At 41.3% G+C, this 26737-nt stretch overlaps 1 protein-coding gene across 1 annotated transcript in view; it reads right to left on the reverse strand.

Moving 5' to 3' along the window:
- Nucleotides 1-11569: 11569 nt before the first annotated feature.
- NRDE2 (NRDE-2, necessary for RNA interference, domain containing) overlaps nucleotides 11570-26737 on the reverse strand; it is a 47598-nt gene continuing 32430 nt past the window's right edge. The window contains exons 7-14 of the mRNA XM_006270381.4: nucleotides 26522-26655; nucleotides 23694-23817; nucleotides 22350-22525; nucleotides 21408-21794; nucleotides 18847-19775; nucleotides 17183-17321; nucleotides 12974-13045; nucleotides 11570-12370 (exon numbers count right to left, since the gene is read on the reverse strand). Coding sequence (XP_006270443.1) covers nucleotides 12245-12370; nucleotides 12974-13045; nucleotides 17183-17321; nucleotides 18847-19775; nucleotides 21408-21794; nucleotides 22350-22525; nucleotides 23694-23817; nucleotides 26522-26655 — 2087 coding nt within the window. The 3' untranslated portion in view covers nucleotides 11570-12244. The remainder of the gene's footprint in view (nucleotides 12371-12973; nucleotides 13046-17182; nucleotides 17322-18846; nucleotides 19776-21407; nucleotides 21795-22349; nucleotides 22526-23693; nucleotides 23818-26521; nucleotides 26656-26737) is intronic.

Raw genomic sequence — 26737 nt, forward strand, 5'->3', positions numbered from 1 at the left:
AGGCCTGCAGCTTTCACCCTGCTGCACCCCAACACACACAGTGACACCCACGTCACGAGTTTTGCTTGTCCGTAGCTTGAGGTGCAGTTTCCCCCAAGCCCCTGCACCTATCTCCCTGAAACATGGCAGGCTTCGTGGCCTCAGCAGGGGCTACCACCCCTGCAGTTTTGACCCCACCGTGACTTAACACATACACATGACACAAGTTTTGCTTTCAGAATTTTGTGGTGCAGTTTCTCAACCCCCTATACCTATCTCCTTGAAAGTTTTGACCCCACTGTGGCTTAACACTTACACGACATGAGTTTTGCTCTCAAGATTTTGGGGTGCAAGTTCTCCAAACCCCCTGCACCTATCTTCTTGAAATGTAGCATGCTTCATGCCCTCAGAAGGGGCTACTATTCCTGCAAGTTTCATCCAAATCTGGCCAGAAATGACAACATTATAGCCTGTTTCGACCTTCCCCATTATATCCTACGGGTGAAAATGTCGAAACAGGGTCGAAATGGCAAAAAGTTTTGATGGAACAGAACGGAACAGCCGTTTCAACTTGAAACAAAAGTTGAAATGGAACACTGTTCCATCAAAACAGAAAGCTTCCTTTTCGCACAGCCCTAGTGCCTAGTACACTGTTACCATCATGACTCATCTGCTATATCAGGGGCTGTCAACTGGGGGTACATGTACCCCTGGGGGTACTTGAGATGGCCCCAAGGGGTGTTGCAGCCACACACGGAACTGGCGTGAGGTGGCATGGAGTGGTGAATGGTGGCGGCTGCATCTGAGCTCCCCACCCCCACCATTCACTCCACACCACCACCACGCACTTCTTCCCTGCACTACCGCGCACTGCCAACTTTGCGTCTGGCCGGCCATCAGCACCGCCCCCCCCCAATTCAGAAGGGGCATCCACCAGAAGGGGTACACTCCTTTAAAAAAGTTGAAAACCCCTGTGCTATATCATAGTGCAAAGCATAGGCTGATCATGTGCAGCCCTTGTAAAGAGGACAAAGTAAATCTTATTGTTATAGGAATCTTCCCCAGACACCTACACTCTGCTTTGCTCATCTGGGGACAGAGTTCATCTGTAGGTTACTTACTGCACCCAAACTAGGTAGTCACATTTAGGATCCTCCCCAGTTTTATCTGTGACCCTGGCTCCAGCGCTGTCCACACACCAACATAAATTAGAGTCTTCATCGCACTGCATGGATTTAAAGGTGCCGTCCTCCTCGCATTCAGGATCATACACGCTGTCCACATCAAGTCTTCTGCTGGGGTGACTCAGGCCAGTTTGACTCAAAGCATCAGAATTTGCAGTGCTGCAGATTTCGATGTTCTGAAAAGCAAAATCATTACAGTCCATTCTCCACTCCCTCTGTATTGTAGTTTTGGTGCCCAGCCACCAGTCATGAACGTAAGAAGTGTGTAACATGCCCCAGTCTTGGCCGTGGTGCTTGATGCCCACTAGCGGCCTGCTGAGATCCTTTGCACACTGCTTTCCCTGTCAGTCACCTCCCTTACTCTTGACTGCCAAACCTTGATGGCAGTGGCACTTTGAGAGGCTGCCTTAAGATCGTCCAAGGGACTGTGTGTGTCCTTCATAGCACTGCTCTTTCTCAGTCTGATGCAAGAGACCACACCTGACAGCTGCCTGCTGGGTTCCCAGGTCCACTCTAGTTAAGTCCTACCCTGAGGCCTAATTAGATCCAAACTGGCATTGGCCCTCCTGGCTCAATGTCTGGTCACAGGGAGTAGGCCAACATGTAATGGTGTCCCACCAGCCTGGGAATTTACCTGGCCTGGTACCTTGGTAATAGCTTCCCCTCTTAGCCTATTTAATACATCCCACCACTTCCCTCAACAATGAGACAAGTCCTGGGACCTGGGACAAATCCACTTTTTGCAAAGTCCTGGGGTTTGGTAGAAACCTTACATAGCCACAACTGTAGCAATCCCACTCACAGCTTGTTGATCCAGGGTACACAGCTTGTGGCAGAGGTCCTTTCTCTTCCATGGTCCAGGCTGAACTTCTACAGTTGCTACAGACCCCCACACCAAGGGGAAGAACTAGATTTGGGGCTCCTGAGGCAGCTCTCAGAGACCATAAAAACTAGGGAGGCGGTAGTCATGGGGGACCTAAACTATCCAGACATCTGCTGGGAGACGCAGACAGCAAAGTCCCACCGTTCACGCAGGTTCCTATCCTGTGTACAGGACCTCCATCTGATGCAGGAGGTACATGGCCCCACTAGGGGGAATGCCTTACTGGACCTGGTATTGGCAACCGGGGATGACATGGTAGGAGACCTACAGATCGGTGGTCACCTGGGGGACAGTGATCACCAAATAATAGAATTCACCATAAGATGTTGAGTAGGTAAGGTAACTAGTAGGGTGAAAGCGCTAGACTTTAGGAAAGCTGACTTCAATGAACTCAGGCGTTTAGTCAAGGACGCACTGCAGAGTAAGAGTTTTAAAGAGTTGGGAGCCCAGGAAGGGTGGCTGTGCCTTAAGGAAATGATCCTTCAGGCACAGAGGGAGACGATCCTGATGCGGGGAAAAAGGGGGAAAGGGGCCAAGAGGCTTCCTTGGCGGACCAGAGAAATCCAGAGCAGTCTATGGGCTAAAAGGGGGGCATATAAAAAGTGGAAACGGGGAGATTACAAAAGAGGAGTATACCTCCTCTGCTCGCACTTGTAGGGAGGCAGTTAGACAAGCCAAAGCTACCATGGAGCTGAGGATGGCATCCCAAGTTAAGGATAACAAAAAATTGTTTTTTAGATATATAGGGAGTAAAAGGAAGGCCCAGGGTGGAATAGGACCCCTATGAGATGGGCAGAAGCAATTGGTGATGGACAGGGGAGAAACAAGGCTGAACTCAACGAGTTCTTTGCCTCAGTGTTCCTAAGCAAGGGGCAAGACAAGTCTCTCACTGGGATTGTGGAGAGGCAGCAGCAAGACGCCAGACTACCAAGCGTAGACCCTGAGATGGTGCAGAGGAACTTGGAGGAACTGGATGCATTTAAATTGGCAGGCCCAGATGAGCTCCGAAGGTGCTGAAGGCACTGGCCGATGTCACTGAGCAGCCGCTGGCGGGAATATTCAAACGCTCATGGCGCACGGGCCAGGTCCCAGAAGACTGGAAAAGGGCCAATGTGGACCCCATTTTCAAGAAGGGGAGAAAGGAGGACCCAGGCAACTATAGGCCAGTCAGTCTCACCTCCATCTTTGGCAAAGTCTTTGAAAAAATTATCAAGGCTCACATTTGCAAGAGCCCGGCAGGAAAAATTATGCTGAGGGGAAACCAGCACGGGTTCATAGCAGGTAGATCATGCCTAGTCTCTTTCTATGACCAGGTTACAAAACACCTGGGTTCAGGAGTAGGGGTTGACGTCGTTTACTTAGATTTCAGGAAGGCCTTCGATACGGTATCCCACCCCATGCTGGTGAACAAGTTAAGAGGCTGTGACTTGGATGACTGCACAGTCCGGTGGGTGGCGAATTGGCTAGAGGGTTGTACCCAGAGAGACGTACTGGATGGGTCGGTATCGACCTGGAAGGGTGTGGGCAGTGGGGTACCGCAGGGCTTGGTCCTTGGACCAATACTCTTCAATGTCTTCATCAGTGACTTGGACGAGGGAGTGAAGTGTACTCTGTCCAAGTTTGCACATGACACAAAGCTATGGGGAGAAGTGGACACACCAGAGGGCAGGGAACAACTACAAGCAGACCTGGATAGGTTGGACAAGTGGGCAGAAAACAACAGAATGCAGTTCAACAAGGAGAAATGCAAAGTGCTGCACCTAGGGAGGAAAACTGTCCAGCATACCTACTGCCAAGGAAATGACCTGCTTGGCATTAGGCAACGGGCAGGGGGGCCAGCAGGAGTGCTGGTGCCCCCCCTGCAAGCACTGGCCAGGGAGTGGGAGTGCCGCAGCCACTTCCGGGAGCCAGTGAGATCAGCTGTGGGCCCATCCCCCCTGGTCAGCAACGTTGTCCGGTTGCTGACTGGTTGCTGGAGAGGCATGTGCCCCCTCTAAGGTGGCACCAGTCAGCCATGCCCATCAAACTCTCCCTGACATCCACCATCTTTGGTTTAGAAATGCCAGAGGATACATCCCTGATGGCTATTTTCATAGCTGTTTATGAATTTGTCCAGTTCATTTTTTAACCTTTCAGGCACCTATACACATGCCAAACATCTGCTCCAATGTCCAGCAGCTTCTGTGTCATGTATATTCAGCACCCCCATGCTTCAAAATGGTGATGAGGTCACTTTAAATAAAACTTGTTCAATGAGCTTTAGTTAAAGTGCCCCTGCTGCCATTTTGATGTGTGGGATGCTGAAGACATGTGATGCTGCGGGTGCCTTAATTAGAGTGGCCCTCTACCACCCATGTAAAGATGCCCTTCTATACTGTCTGCCTCCACAACCTCCTGTGGTAATTAGTTTCACAAGTTTAGCTGTTGTATATCAAATTACTTTCCTTTGCTAGTTTTAAACCCTTCTCCTGCTAATTTCAGTGGGTGCTCCCTGGTTCTAATATTCTGGGATTTGGTGAAAAACAGTTCCCTATTTACTTTGTCCACATCTTTTATTTTACAGACCTCTGTCATACCCCCTCAGCCTTTTCCTTTCTAAACCAGAGTCCTAGCCTTTTTTTAATCTCTCCTCATATGGCATCTGCTCCATACCCCTGATCATCTTGGTTGACCTTCTCTGTAGCTTTTCTAATTCTACTACATCCTTTTGGAGATGCAGAGACCAGAACTGCACACAATATTCAAGATGTGGCACACTACAGAAGTTTACTGGCATTATGTTGTTCTCTGTTTTACTTTCCATTTCCTTCTTAATAATGCTTTAGTCCTGGGGACTAAGACAGCAGCAAGGTGCATCATTGAAAATTTTAGCAGATGTGTGGGGAGTAAGGGGGAAGAAACAACTGTATCAACTCACCACAGTAACAATTGCTCTATTTTTTTTTAATGTTTTAAATAAAGTTGGGGACTGGGTTCCTGAGAATTGCTGTTACCAATAACTTATTCAAGATTAAAACCACCTTGGTTTTGTGAAGACCTGGAATTTCAAGTTCATACAATTCATGCTTCCGTCCTGGTAAATGTCTAGCCAGCACTTAATTCAACTCCATATGTGTCCAAGATACTTCAGGCCTAATCAAGTGGGCCCCACATAAACCCTGACATGGCTACACATTTGTGACCTCCATTTACTGTAATTTATTATTAAGCTAAGAACAAAGCCATATGCCATTAAATAAATCCACAGCTAGCTGCTGTGACCATAATACCTTTTTACATTATTTCTGATTTTTCCTAACTGCTGGGTCCAGGTCTCTGTCCCATTATATTTAAATCCCAACAAGATTATCCCAAACCTCCTGAAGGATCACTCCATAAGCTTGAGTTCTCACAGCAGCTACATCCCATTGGAACCATATATCCAGCTGTTCATCAAGCAGAAACATGCACGAGCACAGAGGACAACTGTTAGATAAGCAGGACCTACACTGTGGAACTGACCTCCAAATGAGAGGACAATGGAGCTGGACTTTGGCATTTTCAGAAACAAATCAGAACTTGTTTCTTCAACTTACATTCACTGCAGCAATTTCTGCCCCAAACATTTACTCACCCCTCACAAAGCAAAACAAAAAATGCCCTTACAACTCCAGATTCTACCCCAAATGTAGAAAAGGATGAGACACACTATTTTGTTAATTTAGAGAAGTGTTTTGAATAGGATCCATGAACATGTAATGTGTGTTAAAGGAATAAAATTAATAACATAAATTAAGGGTGGAAAAAAATTACTAAGTTATACACATGCCAAATGTCTGCTCCAATGTCCAGCTATCCTCACAGTCAAGGCAGAGTGTTTCCCTGCAGCATGTCCTGCATGGCTTTGACCATTTTATTTTATGGAGATATATTCACACAAAGGGGTGTCTCATTCACCAAGTCAAGACAGACAGAAACAAAGTGACAAGTGACACTCTTTCAGCCATACCTAAAAACAGCAGTTAGTCATGCTGAAAAGAAAATCTGCTGGTACAATAGTGCCTATTTTAGCACTCTCTAGAGCTGGAAGTAGCAGTCCTGTTATAGAGGCTGGCCATGATTTGAGCATGGAGCAGAGAGGGGAAGGATGACTTTCCACCATACTCACTTTCCTGAGCTCAGTACAGGTGGGGAAAAAAATTAAAACCCAAATATACATCAATATCTCATATAGATAAGTTTCTAAAATGCACCTGCCTGGCAGTAGAATGCATCAGCTGTTTACCAGTGCACAGCCACAAAATTAAATGATGGAGAGGAATTGAAGTGGGGGAACAATAAATTAAGTCACTTGATATGGCATGTGTACTGCAGTGATGAACTGGATTCATGTACCAGCATGCTTAATAGGACAGTGCAGACAAATGACAAATATTTTCCTTACAGAGACTTACATTGGTTGCAGTTCACAGTGAAGTTGTCATAGCCCTGAAAGATGGCTTCACATATTCCACACCTGTTCAAGTGACAGGTCACATATTCATTGTACTGGCAGATGGCATCTTCACAGTTCTCATGAGCAGGCAATGCATCTGAGCACTCATCATCTAAGAGCAAGGTTTGCTTTCATTAAACAGTATCTTTGGTCTTCCTGGTAACTGGCATTTCCCAATTAACTGCTCCAAATATCACTAGAGAATCTCAGTCATACAAATAGTCTTGGGAATGAAAGACTTCAGATTTAAAGACAAGTCCTGTTCTAAATAATATGATTAAAAAGTGAAATGAAAGCAAATACAGAAATGTGGGAATAACCCCCAATATATAGATCTGAAAGTGCTTTAAAAAGCGGTTGATAACATTTCCCCAAACTGAGGCCCATTCAAGGGATGTGATTTACTCAAGGTCACTCAGCAAATTGGTAGGGCAGAGCTGGAATCTGGAGTGAGCTCTCCTAATTCCCAGTGCAGTGGACGATCCACTATCCTACACTACTTCCTAAATACTGTTAGCTGAGAGTCAAACCCCAAGCTCTTTCCAGTCCTTTAAAACTAAATGGATTTGGGGTAATCAAGCTTCCCAGAAAAACTTAAAACCCCTGAGAGATTCTGGAAAGAAAGGGGAGGAAAATGCAAACTACTATTCCACTTCAAAGGCAAATAGAACAGAATTTAAAAGACATCTTGCAATGAAATCTGCACCATCCAGAACCACAGACATCAAGCCAATGTTCAGTAAAGAAACATCTGCTAAGTTCCCTTTTGAGCAGTGAGAAAAAAACCCCAGTTATTCAGTGTTACTACCAAGCATTGGCTTAAGTCCCTTTTGCTTACCTGGAACAGGAAATACCCAGCAGATTAATTCTAAAATGACAACTAAAAACAAAGCCCTGTGGAAATGTGTCCTCCTCTTTGCCATGTACAACAGAAGCAGTTAATCTCACAGCAGCTCTGAAGTCTCTTTTTCCATGTTTGCCTCGGAGTAGCTGGCAGCCTAATGCAACAGTCAGTTCCAGTTCATCAAAACTCGTTTTTCATTATATCTTCTAGGCACAGTTAATTACAGAGGTGTGGAGCTACATATTTTAAACCCAAAATAACGTAGGACATTTAGAACTGAACACAAGCACTGTGCGTTTTAGTTCTCTGGCTTTTTTTCCTCTGCACAAAGCACTATTTGAAGGAAAGAGACAACTTGCGGTATGTGCATGTGCAGCTCATGAATTTTCTGAGTCGTTATGAAATTGTCAGTGAATTCTCTTGAATCGCTCAACCTGTCTGTGTGCGTCCCCCATGGGCTAGGAAGGCTGAGACACCTCTCTGCCACTCAGGACAATGGTGAGTCATTAGAAATCAATGACTCAGGTGTGTATTACCTTTACCCAAGCTGCAAGAAGAGACTTCCTTCTGTTATTTGAAGTGAGGGAAAACTGTGAACAGGAGAAAGTTGCTAAAGGCAAGCAAAGCAGCCAGGTGACAGAAGGAGGCATGTTAAGGAGGTCTTAGACAGACGCACAGGAAACTGGACAGAAAGTGAAGTGGCTGAGCTGGCTTCTGGAGCATTGCAAGACCCGGTACAGCAGTAGCAGTGATCAAGGTCAGAGAAAACAAAACATGAGCTACTGCATGCTTTCCAAATGCAGGATATGCATGGACATGAGGTCAAAGCAGGCCTCAAAAATAAACCTGACCTATATATGAATTCCTCACATAAGTATGTGGGCCAGATGTGCACTCCTGCCAGAAGATGGGAGGTGGAAATGGCTGTACAAGGTGTAAGATAATCCAGTACCAAGATAAGGCTAGAATGGGAACGGCCAGGTCAGTGTTAACCATTCATGGTACAGCATTCAAGAAACAGATGGAATGCAATCTGGAATTTGATCGTGTATAAAAGGGGAACTGGAAATCAGTTGGGGGAGCTTGTGTTGTGCTGTGCAGACTACCTTTTCACAAGTACAAATGCCTTAACTCTTGGTCTGATGTGCTTGTTAGGCCTAAGCATCTTAGGGCTGTGTTTGTAGACATTAAACCTGGCTGAATCTTTGCCACTGAACTGAACCTTTAAGATTGGTGTTTGGAATCTCCTGGCTGCAACCTGTCAACACTGCAGTTCCTGAGACTTTAACACTGACAACACATCAACAACACCCAACAAGGACAACAGCAACAACACTGATAACCCCGGATGACATCTTTTCTCTGATGATTAGACGCTTTCTTCTAATTTGCATCTTGGCTATATGTATTCATGGCCAATCTACACCTGCTTTATCTCACTCCAAAATAATCCATCGGCTTCATTCAATTTTTTTCCTCTCTGGAGTTTACCCTGCTGCTTTTAACTTCTCCTCTTAAAACAGTCACTCCCTTGATCACCATTGAAGCCCTTCCCTGCATCTGTTCCTACTGAGATGGGTCTTTCTTGAATGTGGGTGACTGAGATCATGCAAAATGTTCCAGGTGAGAGCTCCACCACTGCAATCAGCTTGCTAATTCCACAAGTAAAAGTTAGAATGATTAAAAAAAAATCATAAGCTTCCCCCCACCAAAAATCCATGAAATTAAAAAAAAAGTTGTCCATGTGTTTTCCGATTTTTGAGGCTGGGCTCATGGAAGAAATCAGCTTCATTGTGCATTGCATGGCTCTGGATTCAAAATTCAACCTTAAAAAAAGGCAAAACAATATGGCCATCTGAAAAAGGAGGGAATTCCCCACTCTGTTTCCTGCTCTTCCACTCCCCTGCCCCATTCACATTCTTTCCCCATATTTCTTAAAGTTTCCTGTCCTTTCCGTATTTCCTTTCCTTTTCCCCCTCAGCTGGTAGTCCTTCACACATTCTCCCTATGTTCCCTTTCCTTCTTTCTTTGCTCTTCTGAATTTTCTACCTGTTTCATAAAGTGCCCTGAATTTCACCCCGACTTCTTAAAGTTTCCTATTCAGTTTTCTGAATTTATGGTGCTGTTCCCCACAACCTCCAAGAAACTTGACATCGGGCTTATTGTGAACATTGAGAGGTGGTTGCCATTTTCACCAAGGGCAGCCTCACTTCCACAGGAAAACCTGTCAAGGCATACAAACATCTTAACCAAGGACATCCCAGTGGTAACCTTCATTCAAAAGGGATGTTTCTAGACTAGTGATTCCCAAAGGGTGTGCTATGGCACACTAGTGTACGGCAAGCGACAGAGGTGTGCCATGAGATCCCTGTGTGATGAGGTTTTTCATAGATTTCATAGACGTTAGGGATGGAAGGGACCTCGGAAGATCATCAAGTCCAGCCCCCCCATCCGAAGGGCAGGAAGTCAGCTGGGGTCATAGGATCACAGCAAGATAAGCATCCAATTTACTCTTGAAGGTGTTCAATGTAGGTGCTTGAACCACCTCCGATGGCAGGCTATTCCAGACCTGGGGGGCTCAGACAGTAAAGAAATTCTTCCTTATGTCCAGCCTTGCAGGAGTTTATAACCGTTCAACCTTGTCATCCCTTAGGGCGCTCTGGTGAACAATCATTCCCCTAGATCCTGGTGAACAACCCTGATAAACTTATAGGTGGCCATCAGATCACCCCTGAGCCTGCGCATTTCCAGGCTGAAGAGTCCCATAGCTCCCAGCCTCTCATCATAAGGTCTGTTTTCCTGACCTGTGATCATGCGCATGGCTCTTCTCTAGATTCTCTCAAGTTTCTCCACATCCTTTTTGAATTGTGAGGCCCAAAACTGGATGCAATACTCCAGCTGCGGCCTCACCAAGGCTGAGTACAAGGGAAGAATTAGATCTAGATCCATGACTCTCAACTAGGGTGCTGCAAAATTCATAAAAGTTATGGAGAAGGGTCTTTAGATTAAAAAGATTGAGAATCACTGATATGAAGACTAATTCTATGCTTACAGAAAGATATATTTGGTGTCATTCTTTTAAAAGTACATCTCACAGCACTGATCTGATTTCCTCTGGCATGGGAATAAAATAGGTTATGTTTTGAAACATGAGGCACAGACACACACATACACACCCTTTTTAGGCATAGGAGTGATGTGTGCTCCTAGAAAAAAGTACACCCTGAGTATCAAAAGCTCAGGACCCACTGTTTAAGAAGCATCTTGCAGGTACCTGTTCTTGGACCAATGCAATTCAATCTCCTATCGATGATAAAGGAAATATAAAATCATTGTTTCTGAAGTTTGTAGATGACACAGAAGTTGGAACGTAAGTTAAATAAGGACATATAAGTTCCACAGAGCAATCTATATTTCATAGTAACCTGAGCTTATTTTAATAAGTGTTTTAACAATGTATTAATGCAAACATCTGCAGAAATACGAAGAACAAACTAACACTAGCCACATTTACAACAAGAGGAACAGTATCCCAGACAGCAACTGCATTGAAAGGGCTGGGGGTTATAGAACTTGTAACTGTCAGTTGCATGTGACCTAGTACTGCAGTGCTATGGCTAAGAGGTCCAATCCACCTGCAAAGCAGGAAGATATTAAGTAAGACTGAGGAAGTGGTTTTAAGTGGTTTTATCATTGTATACAGCTCTGTTCAGTAAATACATGGAGACAACAAGATGAAAACACAGCTCCTGACCACTTGCAGGCTTAAGGATGTTAAACTCAGCATCTTTTCATTATTTAGCTCTTTCTACCTACCTAAATTCTCTATTCACATTCATGTTTGCTTTTTTATTTCCCAATATGTATGTTGCTCTATTGTTAATACTGAATGTAGCAACAATTCATGTCAGTCTGTAAAGCACATTGTTATCCTTGGATAAGGGCTACTATCAAACAACCACACAGTCTTAACTTGCCTATTCACCTTATAGATAAGCATCTTAAAACAGAACAGACCATTATGTCTGTGAAGAAAAATGCATGATTACACGATGTGTGTGAGGCCAATGAGGCAAGCTAATTAAAATAGCTTATGTATTTAAAAAAAAACGTTAAAAAAAGTGATATGTAATAATAGTGAAGTTGTATGTATTTTTCCATCAAAGGTACCTCAAGAATCAAAAAGAATCCAAGGCCCAACCAAATAAAAAAATGTCCAATATATTTTTCATGAATATTTACAATGCAATGGTCATTTATCAATATGTACAAATGCAAATCCAAAACTGTTTCATCAAACAAAGTTTCAGCTAATTGTTTTTTGAGTGATGGTGGCGGCTGCCACATGTGAGCTCCTCCCCGCCACATCTAGCTAGCCAGAAATTCCAGTTAGCCAAGTGTACTGGTTACTAAAATGCTGGTTAATACAGCTTTTACTGTACTGTATGTGGATCTTATATACATGCACATCATGTTGCTATTTAGCTTGTTGACTGCAGCAGATTGTAGAAGACATGTACGGCAGATGTTACTTCCTGCGTTGCTTGGCAAGCTGCAGTAGGCATGTACTGACTCTACTGAATTCTGGGAAATGTCATTTTAAACAGTAATGTAAGCAATGCAGAAGAACCCCAACAGCAAATTAGGTCTCAGTAGTCTCATTTTCTGGATGCCACTGCACTTTGCAGAAAAACAGAAGTTTTCACATATGCAACAAAGAGCACCACAAGATACTTACAGCAGGATTACTGCACAGCAGCAGCAAAAGTTTAGCTAATTATTCTTAGTGAAAAAGTATGTGCATAGTATATTAAAGACCTAGGTTCAAATTGGCTTCTCTCACATCTTTTCCATGTGTTTCACTGTTGTACAAATTTATTTTAAACTTCTAGTAGCAGCTCCAGCTCTTCTATTGGTACCCGGACTCTTAATTCTTTTTCAGTCATTAAGTCAAGCATCTCTTGCAGCTGATCTGAAAGATACTCTACCGCATCTATATACAGCACCTGTGAAAACAAATTTAAAATGAACATTCATTCTGACATCCTTCTGTTATAGCAGGAAAAAAACTGGACAAAGAGGAGCACCCATTTAGTAGATACAGCCAACAAGGAATATGACTACAAAAAGTAAAGATAGGATTAGCATTCCTGTAGTGACACGACTATGGACTATAAATGACTAACTATATCATTCCACATCAACCTACAACCAAGTAGAGGGGCTGAGGATTGTCTGATCTCCCATCAACAGTGGATGAGTTGCAGGTGCTCCCTAATTTGGTTTTTCTAGTCTCTGAATTCCCTTTATTTCATCTATATATGTCTCTTACTGAAGTGATTACAGCATTCAAGGCAATATCACTCCAGGGCTACATAGAAGAAAAATTTTATTTCCCCCTCTCTCTTTTTTTTTTTTTTTTGCTTATTTGCCCTGAAAATTCATTTCTCATTTGCAGTTAACCTTGGAAATCTTTTCACAGTAAAGCTCCTCATAATTTTGATTTCATTTCCAAACATGTAGTAACAGGACAACTTATATTCAAAGTTTCTCCAATATTCTATTTCTAAAACATCATTCTTTACGACTGGTTTAATTTTTTAACCTACCTTTGCCCAAGGACAGTTTTGAATGGCTTTATAAAATACTCCTTTGCTTCTTTCTTTATTTCCTAGAGAAACCTGTGAGAGGGTAAAAAGCCATATTTCAAATAAATTGTGGGTCCTGAAGCTATAAAAATGATTATCTGCAATTTTTACTTTCCTTGAGGCAGAAAAGCTACCATTAAAAAGTTCACATCAATAGTTTCCTTGGACCAATCCTTATGACCAATCACTGTACCAGACATGTAATTTAGTATCTTACACTGACAGTAGATTCTGTTATACAAGCAATATCTTTAGAAGTTATACGGTGACTTTTCATAACTTGCAAGCAGCAGAGGAGCAATGACCAGCAGAAAGACCCTCTGTTTAACATTTCACTTGAAAAACAGCATCTGTCTAGTACTAAATGACATGACTGAACAAGAGCACAAATCAGAGGCAGAACTGAAACCCACAATTCTGAAGCAAGTATACTATCATCTGAGCTATACTAACTTTGGCTATAAATCTCTTGGTTCAGGATATTGTGGCTCTTCATTCTCCTTAAAGGGCTATAAAAACCTAGTTATTTCATTTCCACAATTCCTCCATTGGCAAATTTTCAGAAAAAACTGTTCTCCATTTGTGCATGCAGTTGTAGTATATCTAAAACATTACTGTATTTAAGTAACATTTACAAGCATAAAACATTTTATTCTATAAAAGGTTTATATGTAAATGTTTTTTCACCTGTATACAATGCACAACATGGCACAAAAATTCTGTCCCTGTAATTGTGCACATAAAAATTAAACATACAAAGGAAAGATGGGTGAAGCCTTTTGGAAACCTGTCTCCTTGCATCTCCATAAATCTACATAATTGAGTTAGTATATACCTGAAAGTAGTAAAATCTTCTTCCTACAAGTGCCAGCTGGGATTTCTGATGACTGAAGCAAGTACAGAACATTCCAGCTATAATGAGCTTTAAATCAGAAGGATTAAGGAGACTGGAATTTTCAATGGGTAAAGATTTTAATGATTTCTACCAAATGAAATTTTTTAAATTGGACAGGTTTAAAAAGAGCTCATGTGAAGGAAATTCCATGGCAAGCCAGACCTAAGCAGTGTCTTCATGCAGAACAACAGTTCTGAAATGCCTTGCAGTGCTCAGGGAAGAGGAGATTCTTCAATAGCAGGTGACATTATATTTTTTCTTGGTCTCACTGCATTAATATTGGGACTAAAAATCAGCAGCACCCCTTGCTAAGTGCAGGACTACTTTGTTACATGGTGAAACGTTACTTGTAAATACCTGCACCTCTTTGGCTTCACTGAATCCTTGGTATTTCATGATAAAATTACTTTCCATTGCTGAATAAAAACACATTTTGCTTAGCAGAACCCTCTCTCAGAACTAAGCACTAAAATGTCTCCTCTGGTTCTTCAAACAATTCTCAGTTTCACTGTCTAATAATTTCCTGAGGAATAATGGGATTTTAGGGGAAAGGGATTACTGATTAAAAAAATATACATAACAAGATGGAGATGGACTTTGTCCAAAATATTTAAGATCTAGTATCTAAAAATACATCATAATAAATGGTGGCAAGATCTACCAGCTTTTGGCCAGACATTAAAACATGGCAGTTATGACTTCACATAAGTGGTTATTATCTATATATAGTGCTGAATGCTTTTGCCACTCCGCAGAAACTTTTCAGGGCTGTTGATGCTAGGGAAAACAATGTTTTGTGTTTTATTCTTCTATGATATCTGCCTTCTTATCTTGGTGAAAATTAAGTGACTGATGATGGCAAATGTGCTTGGGAGATTTTTACTTTTGCATTTATGTGAAAATAAATCCGACTCTCAGCTTGTACAATACAATGGTAATTCAATTTAGCTGTAGGCTGCTACATATCCAAAAAAACCATTAAATAATTCTTTTATGAGCTAATGTTATGATTGTAAAAGATTAAGAGTCCTGGACAAGATGTCTTCTTATGCACAAGAGGCATTATTTATTTTTCCTACTAGCACTTCTACTAGTGGCTTTTCAAGACACTAACAGGATGTATAATGTGGTAGAAAAGGTTTCACTGTAGACAAATTCTAAGAATTACTCTGTGCTTTCATGCCTCTGTTCTTTTTCCAGTCACGTTAAAAGTGGTGTACCAAGTCGGGCTGTCTTGCACTGATTATGGAGCTGACTTTAGGCATTTTTAAGGTAAGACACAGACCAGTAAACAACACAGCTAGTTTTTAAATCAACATTTTTGGATATTGTTATTTAGTATAACTTTTACAAATATCTGTGCATTAACACTGTCATGACAACATTTCAAAGGGAAAAGCAACTAATGTTTCATGGCAAGCTGCCAAATATACAGCTTATTACATGTTTTCTCTTTTACTAACCCAGCTTTTTCTTCACCAAGTGAAATCTTGTTAGTCTCTCCACACCACCTGCACTTCTCATTTTGTCTGTTTCCTCTTCTAATTATCCGTGCACTTCCGATTGATTCCAGCCTACCATTTTTTTCCAGCCTACTGTTTTTATTCCACTTAAAATGTCAATTTCCTTACTCTATATTTCTTATTTAATACTGTGCCAGATACCTTGCTTCCCCTTTCACAGTATGGTTCATGTTTCATAATGTTGTAAAGGGAAACAATATAGAATACCAGACAGTAGTGTAATGTGGGATGGACAAGCAGGGTACATGCCCTGGATGCCACCTAAGGGGAGAGAAGCCAGAAGGGTTGGGGGAGGTGGGTGGAAGAGGGTGAGAGAAAGGCACATTTTCTATGCTGTAACTCTGGTGGGAAAGAACAATAAATGAAGAAAATATTTGAGGAGAGCAGATCAGACAGTTCCAATGTTTGCAGTTTCTTATTCTACCACTAGCGATTTACCCACAAACAAATACATCAAGGCTCTGTCCGTCACTCATAATCCAGACATGAGGTGATCTAAATGCCAAACAGATACTCATGTAGAGCAGACTGAATATTAACTTCACAATAAAAAATACACTCAAATATTTTCCCTTTCTGAATGATCTATAGAATGGATTTCCCAGCCCATTGTGGCTGTCATAGAATACATATCCATTTTGACTCTGCCCATATAAAATTCAACAATACCAAAGAGATAACCAGAATAAGCATATCTGATACCCAGCCAAGCAGTTGCAGTTAAATCTAAGTCCTCAGAGGACTCTCATCCACTGTATCATCTAAAACAGGGGTGTCAAGCTCACCCAGTCCCATAGATTGGATGTAGGTTGTGGGGCCAGCATACAGGGCCTGTCCAGCATGGACAGCTCATGAAGCAAACAGCCTGGAACACCCTCCCGTGCCGCATGCAGCACATGTCAGGTTCAAGCCATATGCGCCTCACAGCGGTATAGGGGCTCATGCTATATGTGGCACATGGGGCCAGCATGGGGCGCATACTGCATACACTGCCCACACCAAACCATGTGCTGGCCCCCGAGCCAGAGTGCACGGCTGGTCCAGTGCAAGCACTGCATAGAAGGGCAGGGCCAGGGCCAGCACATGCCGCGTGGGTCAGTCCAAGATCTACGGGACAGATCCTAGGGATCTACAGGCTGGATCCGGCCCCCCTGGTTTAAAATGAACCAAGTTGAATTGTGCATAAAAGTCTCTATTTGCTTTCTGTCTTCTCTATCTGCCCCTATATCCTTATAACAAAAGACTATCTACTTTAAGTTCTTCAGATACAGTATATTTTTCCTCTACTTTTCATTCACCCACTGATAGTCTTTCTGGGATTCCATATTCTTGAACAGAGGAAACCTTAATATGGTTGTAAAGCCTACTATGGAAGGGAATGAGGAATCATTAGGTAGAAATTAAATGAGAAGTATAGATTAAGGGTAAGCAATTGAATATTTATCTACTCCTGGATGCTTAAGAAGTGTCTACCACATGATGACCACTGGTATGTGAAGTCACTGTTTTCCCAGGAGAAACCACGAGCATACAGATGTCCAGGCTTTTTCTCTCAGAGGAAAAATGGCTGCTTCAGGAGAAAAATAACCAGAAAACAGCCAGGGTTAAGTCACTAACCAGGAGAGTTTCTCCTGAGAGAACAGATATCTGTACATGCTGTATGCTGCTAAGGTATTACCAAGCCCAACCTGATGCCCAATATTAAATCAGCAATTCCAAATACAGCAAATATAACGTCTGTTCTCATCTCACCAGAAAGTTCAAATACATTCTCCACAGCAATGGACAATGGGCACCATTTTCACTCTGAACTGCATTATCAAATAAAGCTATGATCCGATTTGTTAATCCAGTTTCAGGAATGGTTGAATATATTTCTCCAATATTTGCCCTGAAACAGAAAAGCAGACAATACAGACATCAGCTGAACAACTGTGTTCTGATGAAGAAGGCAGTTATTTCCCTGTCGATCTTCCCCAGAAAATAGCACAAATGTATTATAGGAGAAACACAATTCTTTTTGTGAATACAGAATCTCAGTGAGGAAACTAGAATGGAACATCTGCTTATCCAGTTAGTAATTTTTAAAACATAAATAAGTTAAAAAAAGGTCAATGAAGTATTTATTTTAATTTGTGGAAATGATCTCTTGCAAACTGAAGAACTTATACTACTAAATAATGCAGAGCTGAGAAAGTAATTCTTTCTGGGTCATTCTTTCTGAATAGAATATAACCTGAAGACACTAGTCTTCAATCGTGTTATAGTGCTATTTTTCTAACATTTTAGCCTCTGTATAGAACTAAATAAACACAGCAAAATAAAAAAGGCTAACAGTTTTTAACTTTAAAAAAATCAAATACTCTCAAGACTGGGCAACACATTTAAATTGTATAATGTACATGCTGTGCTCTACCCAGGAACAAACTAAAGAATGAATAACTTAACAATTCTGAATTTTCATAGGGAAAACAAAGTGCAACGCCATCAGTGATTAGAGATAAAATATTTTGGCCATTTAAAGAAACACTGCTGTTCTCACCCTCTGTCACCTGTCACTACAGTCCCAAGGATGAATCCCAACAAAGTTTCCTTTGATAGCAGGTTTAGCCTTGGGAAAAAATATCCCATTTTACCCTTGATGGAGTCAGGCACTGTCATCTTTAATCCTCTGAAAGTACATGTCTGAAGCTGATTTATCTGAACCTTTGCCTTACTTTTTCCATTTAGCTCATTAACAAGCTCCTACAGCCTCCTTTAAAATTAACCACATGCATTCTGCCAGGCATCGATACAGAACTCAACAGGGACACTAAGCCACTCACAATCATAAACGATACTACACAGTTTCCCTTTTCATCTCAGGAATATTTGTAATATTTTATACATGACTAATTAGCTATCTGTATATTTGTCCTGCAATAGTTTCACAAAGAATAGGCTATTTCATATTTAAAATCAGTTATTAAAGATTAATTTATGTATTTATGATAATGTCATCAAGCATTTTAAAATCATCTTCAAATATCAATAGTTAAAGTCTAACACAGTGTCAGGCTGTAGCCAAGAGCGAATCATAGATTACAATATGCCTGGCTCCCTATACATTTTGTGGCCCATAGGATTTTCATTACAATCTATGACTGCATTATACTGACAAGGCACAGCTCATGGGCATCACTGTCACCAGTGTAGCAAGATCTTGAGGAAAGAGAATGGGACGATAACCAGGAGACCCACCTTCTATTCATAACACTGCAGCTGCTTCAGTGGGTGGTCTTAAACAAAACCAGCTACAGTTTTCCCATCTATACAATAAACATAATAAAAGTACCCAGGTTCCTTTGTAAAGTGATTTGATAGCTACAGAGGAAGCCAGAGAGTATTATTTTTCTCAGAAGTTGTTAAGATATTACCTCTGGACATTCTCCACAAGCTTTTTTCTCATTTCCTCTGCTTGAATTGCAAATAGCCATGGCTCTAGGGACTCTGTGGATCTTGTGACAGAATGAAAAAATCTTCGTGCTTTGCTAGCATTGTGAGACTTCCTTTGGATTTGGATATATGATCTCCAAAGAGCCTGGTTGCTAGGATACAGCTTCAAAGCCTCTGTTAGTGCCTCTCGCAGAGGATTCAAAGGGTAAACGCTGATTTTCATGTGATATTGGAGTAAATTTGTGTGCATCATTGTGACAGCCTCAAGAGGAGTGGCAAAATTCTGAATGCCAAGATTTTCTCCAACACGTTCACATTTCTGCAGACCAAGACCTTTCAGTTTTTCAGAAATCTGTTTATATATTAGTACAGCAGCATCGATTCCAACAGTCAAATACTGAAAGAGTGCATAGCAACCAACCAAACTAACCATTTGGCTCCAACTGTTGGCTTGACCCTGGCTAGAAATTGGTGTAATACTTAAATAGTCTTGTAGTGCATGCTCGTATGTCTTTCGAGCTTTCAAGATGTTCACAGATAATGCTTGTCCACTATAGGGTACATATGGTCCACTTTCAACCAACTTGGTTAATATATGAACGGTACGTGACATGACCATTCCTTCTAGACTTTCCAGCAGCTCAACTTCCAGTTGAGCATAAAGAAGACTCAAATTACAGAGTTGGGAATTTCTCATCCCTTCAGTTCCTGCCATGCAAAGAGCTGCATCAAACACTTTTCTAGCATCATCTATGTTGCCAAGCAACCACTCCAGGTAGGCATACAGTTTCCAGAGGGAAAGATTGTTTCGATTCTCAGATGCCTTAAGGAGATTCTTGGCTAGCCTTTTGCTCTTCTTTCCCTGTAACTTTAATTTCTTCTTGTTTTTTGCTTGGAGGCACTGAATGATCTGCATGGAGACACATGGAATAAAATTTGAAAAAAAAAGATTATGGCTATTTCTGCATTGTTCAGCTTCATTAACCCATTAACAATATCTGAATCAACAGCACTTATCACATGCCCAACCACTAAAGGAAAGAAGCCCTCATCCTTTTAGCTTCTCTTTTGCCCCAAATAAATTAATCCCCTCTCCTCTTCTCCCAACACTGTGCCATGAGAAACTGTATGTTATGTTCTTAATACAGCTAATGGACACATGGAAGAGAGCATCAACATGCATTAATTGTGGCCTGGTCCATACCATGATTTTTAGCTGCTAGTGCAGTTACAACAAAGTAGCTGCACCACTGCAAATGCCAAGAATGTGGGTTTTTTGGGGTTTTTTTTTTTTTGTTTTTACACTTTTACTAGTGCATTTTAATCTGGTTTGAAATTGGAACAAAATGCACCATGAAACATATCTATACCACCAGCTACACCAGTGCAGCTATACTAATGGCTAAACCCCTCTGTGTAAGCAAGGCATGAATGAATTCTCCAATGGTCAGATCTGTTTGTCATAGCTGAACACTTCCGCTCCCTGTGGTGCCTCCGTATGCTTCCTCCATTTCCCCAACTTTGGTAACAACAGGCAGTGGGAGTGGATGTCATAAGAGTGCTACAAACATGACAGTCTAAAGCAGAGATCTCACTCCCCCTTCCAAAGCATTCTCTGTCACCGTCTTGAAATACACACAGATTACACCTGTTTACCATTGTTATCATTGATACTTATACTATAAAAGTAAAAGTAAGAGCAAAAATGTAAGTGCAAAAAGATTTTTGCTTTAAATAAGGAATCTGTCAGGCTGAAGAGTAGGAGCAACGTTTTCCTGTAGAGCCAAACAGTGCTGGCAAACAGAATTAAACATCAAAGTAAGATTCCACAATATAGAATATTTTGACAGACAAAAGCGAGGGTTGGGTGGGAAAAGCCATACTGGGACTTCTTACCTGGGTCCCACTGCCTGTTCTTACTAAGGTTAGGGAGAGTCTGGGTAGGAGACAGAGGGGGCTAAGGGGGGGGGGCAGCTTACAGGCACTGTGCTGCATAGAGAAAACAAGACACTGACAAGCTAAGCTCTCAAGTTCAAGAAATGACAAAGTTAGAACTGGGTGTGCATTATAATAGTCTTTACTTAAATAATCAGTTTGTACATTTCAAATTATAGCACACTGTTTCATCAATAATGTTATAGTTGCATGTTGTAAAATGAACCAAAAGTTCCCTTGCAAAGTTCTCATATATTACAGTGATGAGCATTTTATGTAGTGCCTTAGTTGTTCAAATTTGGATTCATCCCAAATGGGCTCATTCACTGCATCTCATGTAAAAATTATTTTCAAAGACATTCACATCAGTGGATGGTATTAATATGCATATGAAACTGTATGAAAGAGACTGCATGAAATAATTTTGTTAGAAAAACATATTACAGAACCAGAAATTACTGTGATGCACATAGCCTGCACTAGTATTCCTAACTTTCGTGTGTTCCAGCCATACAAATGTTAATTTGGTTTAATAAAATACAAAACATGAAGAGCCAATAGAATGAAAACCATATACGTAAAACAGAATATACAAATCCTTATTTACCTTTGAGATTTCATATAGTAACCAACATTCAGAAAGGTTAATCTTCTCTTTTCCCGAAAACAATGGCAGTATTATGTGAAATAGGTTTTGTATGAACTCCTCTCCTTCCTTACAATGACCAATGTGCTGTCTCCTCCTGATCATTGTGTCCATGTGGCCAATGCTGCTAACTCCAGCAAGTGATGAATAAAAGGAGGTCAATGGCCTTTCATCCAACTGCCCACTGTCAAAGATGTTGTTTTCATCCATAGCTACGTAAAGACTTGAAGGAAAAAGACTGCACCCACAGGGAACTCCCAAAAATTGCAGAAATGAGTACAGCAGCTGAATCTGAAGATCTGGATTAGAAAGTTTGATTAAAGATGGCCCAAGATCATCAGATAATACCTAAAAAAAGGAATGAAACATTTATTTCAATTACAATTCAATCAAATAGCTTAGCAAGTTCAGTTATCAAAGCAGCTTTCCAAGTTCAATAAAGATTTTTGTAAATGACTATGAAATGGTGATGGAATTTGACTGAAATTAAGATGACAAAATAGATAAGTAATGGCCCCCTTGCGGTAAGACTGCAGGCTTGATTTGATGATAATGGATTTAAATTTTCCAGTTCTAAACTACTAAATGTGTGTAGCATCAGCAATGGTAATCTCTTCAAGAAACTTATAAACCAGGAGTCTAAAAATAATACTTAAAAAATGATGCCTCTGGCTGTTTTACTCACCAACTTTCACACTGATGCTAATGTTGGAGCACTTACTATCACTGTATTTCAACTTCCTCTCTCCTCATTTGCATGGGTTTAGTTTACTTTTCTGTCCAAATTCCAGGACAGCATTTTTATTATTTATATTACAGTAGCACTTAGAGGTCAGAACCCTGCTATGCTAGTCAACGCACAAGAAGTTATCACCACCCATGATCTTATTGAATCACAGTGACCTGTCTTTCTGGGTCTTCACAATCTTCTTCAGTCTGCTTCTTTGTTTTGTCAGGCCGCCATGGGACCCAATGCCTGGCTTCACGAGAACCTTCAACATCCAGCCAAATTTCCCATTTGGGTAGCATTTTATCCTTTATTTCTTGATCTTCATCTATATCTTCCTCATCATCATCATCTTGGGGGGAAAAATGCACCAGAAGTTATAGGAACCCCACCAAAGACTGAAATTTGATTAATGTAAAATCCTTAAATATATAACCAAATGTCATGTTACTAGACTAGACACTTCCAGGTTCTAATATGCCTAATACACACATATATATAATCCTGGTTCTGATACCAACATTCTTATGCAGCCTAAAGCAAACTATTGCTTGCTGATATACCTCACTTGTGTGTTGTGATAATTAGCATAAGTAATGTGTTTTGAAAATGAAAAGCCATACAAGTTTTATTATGGTATTAAAATGTCACAGGTTACACTTGGTACCGCTGCTTTAAAATTGGCTGATATTTTCACTAACTAAATTTACGTGCAAAGGATGACAGCAATGTAGTTAAAAGCTCATAAAATAACCATGAGTTGAAACTAGATTATACTTTACAACCTGATTTATGTTTGTTGGAAGCATAATACTATTTATTAATTACCTGACCACAAAATATCAATTCTGCACCGCTACTGTTTTCTAAATTCAAGGAAAGAGGATCACTGCTTGCCTGAACTTCTGGTCTTTGGGCCAGATCTACTTTATCAAATAAGCATCTAAAAATGGTCAAGAAATGCCATGATTTGCACAAAACAAGGAAAACAGAGCTATTTTTTAAAACTTTTCTAGGGGACCAACCCCTGTACTTTATTCCAAAAAGGGATGTTTTGTCATTATCTTGATAATGGAAACACCTGCCTCAAGTACAGGCTGGGCTGAGTGATGCAGACTATCATACACTCTAAAACTGCAGAATATCATGTTCAAATTCATACATGCCACCAGGCAGGCTTTACTTAAAATGTGCAACAGTGAGGTGTATCATGTCAAATGGATCAGGATCCAGGAGTGGACTGAAGACCGGTGCTGGAATATTAATAAAAAGTTTCCTGATCTCCTGAGTTTTCAGTTGTTTTAAATTTGCTAAGTGTTATTAAAAGAGGAATATGTTTCAGCTTTAACTCCATCTTGGTAAAGATTTTTGGGAGCAGCTTTAATTGTAGTTTGCAGTTGATTTCCCTTGGTCTATGTCATTTATTTAAGACACTTCAGTATTTATGGTATCCCCTAAGGTTCTCAGGATCTGGCAGGAAAGGGAAAACATGTAAAAGTTAAAAAAACCAATGTGCTTACCAGGCTTGCTGACAACAATCCAGCCACCCTTTTCTTGTTGATGCATCCATGCTTTCCAGCCTTTTGCTCCTTTTTCTCCAATCCGAGGCTCTCCACTGTCCCAAAATGGTTCAAAGAACTCCACCTATTATTGAGGATAAAAAAAAAAAAAAACAAAAAAAAACACCACATAATCTTGACTTCACCATTGTACAATCTTTTAAAAACAACTAAGCAGTCAGTCATTTTGAATTACATGGAAGCATAAGAAGTTTTGAAGGTGTACTTTTAACAGAAATCAGCAGGCTGTAAGCTGTGCAAGAGTAGGAGGCTTTTGGAAACCTAAACCCCGGTAGAAGAGGGACAGCTTATTTAGTCACCATCCATCTTTTGACAGACAAACATTTTGTAAAACATCTGTGTGATAATAACAGTTCTAGAAATAAATACAAAGTGGGTCACCGTACTATTCCAGCGTATTTTTATGGGAACCTGGAAACTGATCAGCCGTTTCAAATAATTCAAATAATTACATATCCCAAATCCTTATTTTGGTGTTACATAGGCATATCCATATACCATAGATATTTTAGTATACCCATTAAAAAAAAAAAAAAAGTTTTTAGTATATTTTATTTAGCTAGGGTCAGGAAGGACCTGAACAGATCATCTAGCCTGACCCCCTGCCACAGGCAGGAATGAATGCTGGGTTCACAAGACCCCCAGACAGGTGATCATCCAACCTCCTCTTGAATTTGCCCAAGGCAGGGGCGAGGACCACTTCCCTGGGAAGTTGGTTTCCTGATTTTGGCCACCCTAACTGTAAAATATTGCCTTCTGATCTCCAACCTAAACCTATTCTCCATCAGCTTATGACCATTGTTCCTTGTCACCCCAGGTGGTGCTGGGGAGAAAAGAGCTCTGCCTATTTGCTGTTGATCCCCCTGATGAGCTTGTAGGCAGCCACCAGGTGCCCCCTCAGCCTCCCCTTGCTGAGGCTGAACGGGTTCAGGTCCTTCAGTCTCTCCTCGTAGGTCCTGTCCTGCTGCCCTCTCACCAAGTGGGTGGCCCTCCTCTGAACCCTCTCCAGGCTGGCCACATCCCTTTTGAAGTGTGGTGCCCAGTACTGGACGCAGTACTCCAACTGCGGTCTGACCAAAGTCGCATAGAGGGGGAGTATCACCTCTCTGGACCAGCTTGAGATGCACCTTTGGATGCATGACAAGGTATGGCTGGCCTTGCTAGCTCATATTCATCTTGGAGTCAATAATGACTCCAAGACCCCTTTCCGCCTCTGTGCTTTTAGGAAGGGAACTCCCCAGCCTGTATGTATGCTGTGGATTCCTTCTCCCAAGGTGCAGCACCCTGCATTTGTCTATGTTGAACCCCATCCTATTCTCATCTGCCCACTTCTGTAGTCCGTCTAAATCTAGTTGCAGCCTCTCTCTCCCTTCAAGTGTGTCCACCTCGCCCCACATCTTAGTGTCATCAGCAAACTTGGACAGCGTGCTTTCCACCCCCTCGTCCAAGTTGCTGATGAAGATGTTAAACAGCGCGGCCCCAGGACCAAGCCCTGGGGTACCCCACTGCTCACATCTCGCCAGGTTGAGTACAACCCGTCCACCACTACTCTCTGGGTGTGCCCCATTAGCCATTTTTTTTATCCGTACCTCTTTAATTAGCAAATCTCACAACTTAACAGAATTCAGTAGTCTCACAATTCTTTTTGCTGTATGACAGAGGTAGACACAAATGGTTCAGTTGATACAGATGGAGGAAATAGCCTCATACTACCATTCAAAGGCACAGAGGGAGGAAGAGTCAGAGCCCTCACAAGGTGAAGCTCAGAGCAGCAGGAAATTCCAAAGTGCTCTGATACTCTTTTCACAAAGTTAATGTTTAAATTAAGTTGAATAGGACTTTAAACAAAAGGAAAAAGTAAAAGCAACTTATGTATGCAATGGTAGCATCACTCTCTCACCAAATCTGCACTCTCATTATCTTAGTGGAACAGTAAACTTCAAGTGCCATAACAGAGACTGCTAACATTTAAGCTACGGGATTTACTGCAGCAGTTGGCATCTGCAAAAGTATGTTATCCCAGAGAAGGGGAACAAGATGCTGGGGACTGAGATCAACTGTTGGGATGGTGTGGGCGAGATGGAAAGTGAAAGCAGAGAACCTGGCCCACTTTTTTGTGCCACACAATGGCCTCGGAGGAGGCGTAAACCATGTGAACAACAGGCTCCTCTCCCTCTACAGATTTTCTGGCAACTCCCTAAAGCACTTTTGAAGCATGAAGGCATTCCTGCTACTGAATATCAAAGGTCTGTTAAAATAATGGAGGTACAAGGACTTCTAAATAAAGACTGTAAAAATGGGAAGTGTCTATGATCATTGCCAGCTCCCCATATCAATTTGTAATAAACTTCATAGCACTATTCAAACTAGGAAAAAGGATACAGAAAGTGCTAACAACATGTCTGGAAAACTAGACTTTAGTTAGTTAACTACTTTTGCTGACACACTTCCTATTTTAACTGGGGAGAAGCAGGACCTGCTACAGTTGGAGACAGAACTTCTACACAAGCTAAAGCAACAGAGCTAAAAAAGGTGGGTAGTTGTATAATCCTATTGCATTTGTACATGCTTGTAGCAACAAGATAGCATTTTCTAACTGTGGGAAATGGCAGGGACCACTTTGAAGAACTAAAAAATAAATAGTGAGGCAATGCAAAACCCAAGTAACATCTTTAAATTCACATATATTTTCTGTCATGATGCTAAAGTTCCAGTGTACACACATCACATCAGATAAAGTAAAAAAAAATCTAAATGGAAGTTGCTACCTGTCTTCTTGTTGGGAGATCTTTTACACTGTCAGGTTTAAAGAAGGTGAAGTCAATCAGAGCCTGGAACAAAGACACAGCTTTCTCCGAATGACCTGCCTGTCTTAGAAAATGGCACTGCTGAAGAAAAATAGCTGGAAAACAAAAGGGGAAAATGCATAATGCTATTTAAATAGTGTTCACTACCAAATACTGGATTCTAGAACACAGCTATAA

This window comes from Alligator mississippiensis, chromosome 2 (genome assembly GCF_030867095.1).
Source record: "Alligator mississippiensis isolate rAllMis1 chromosome 2, rAllMis1, whole genome shotgun sequence".
NCBI lineage: Eukaryota > Metazoa > Chordata > Crocodylia > Alligatoridae > Alligator > Alligator mississippiensis.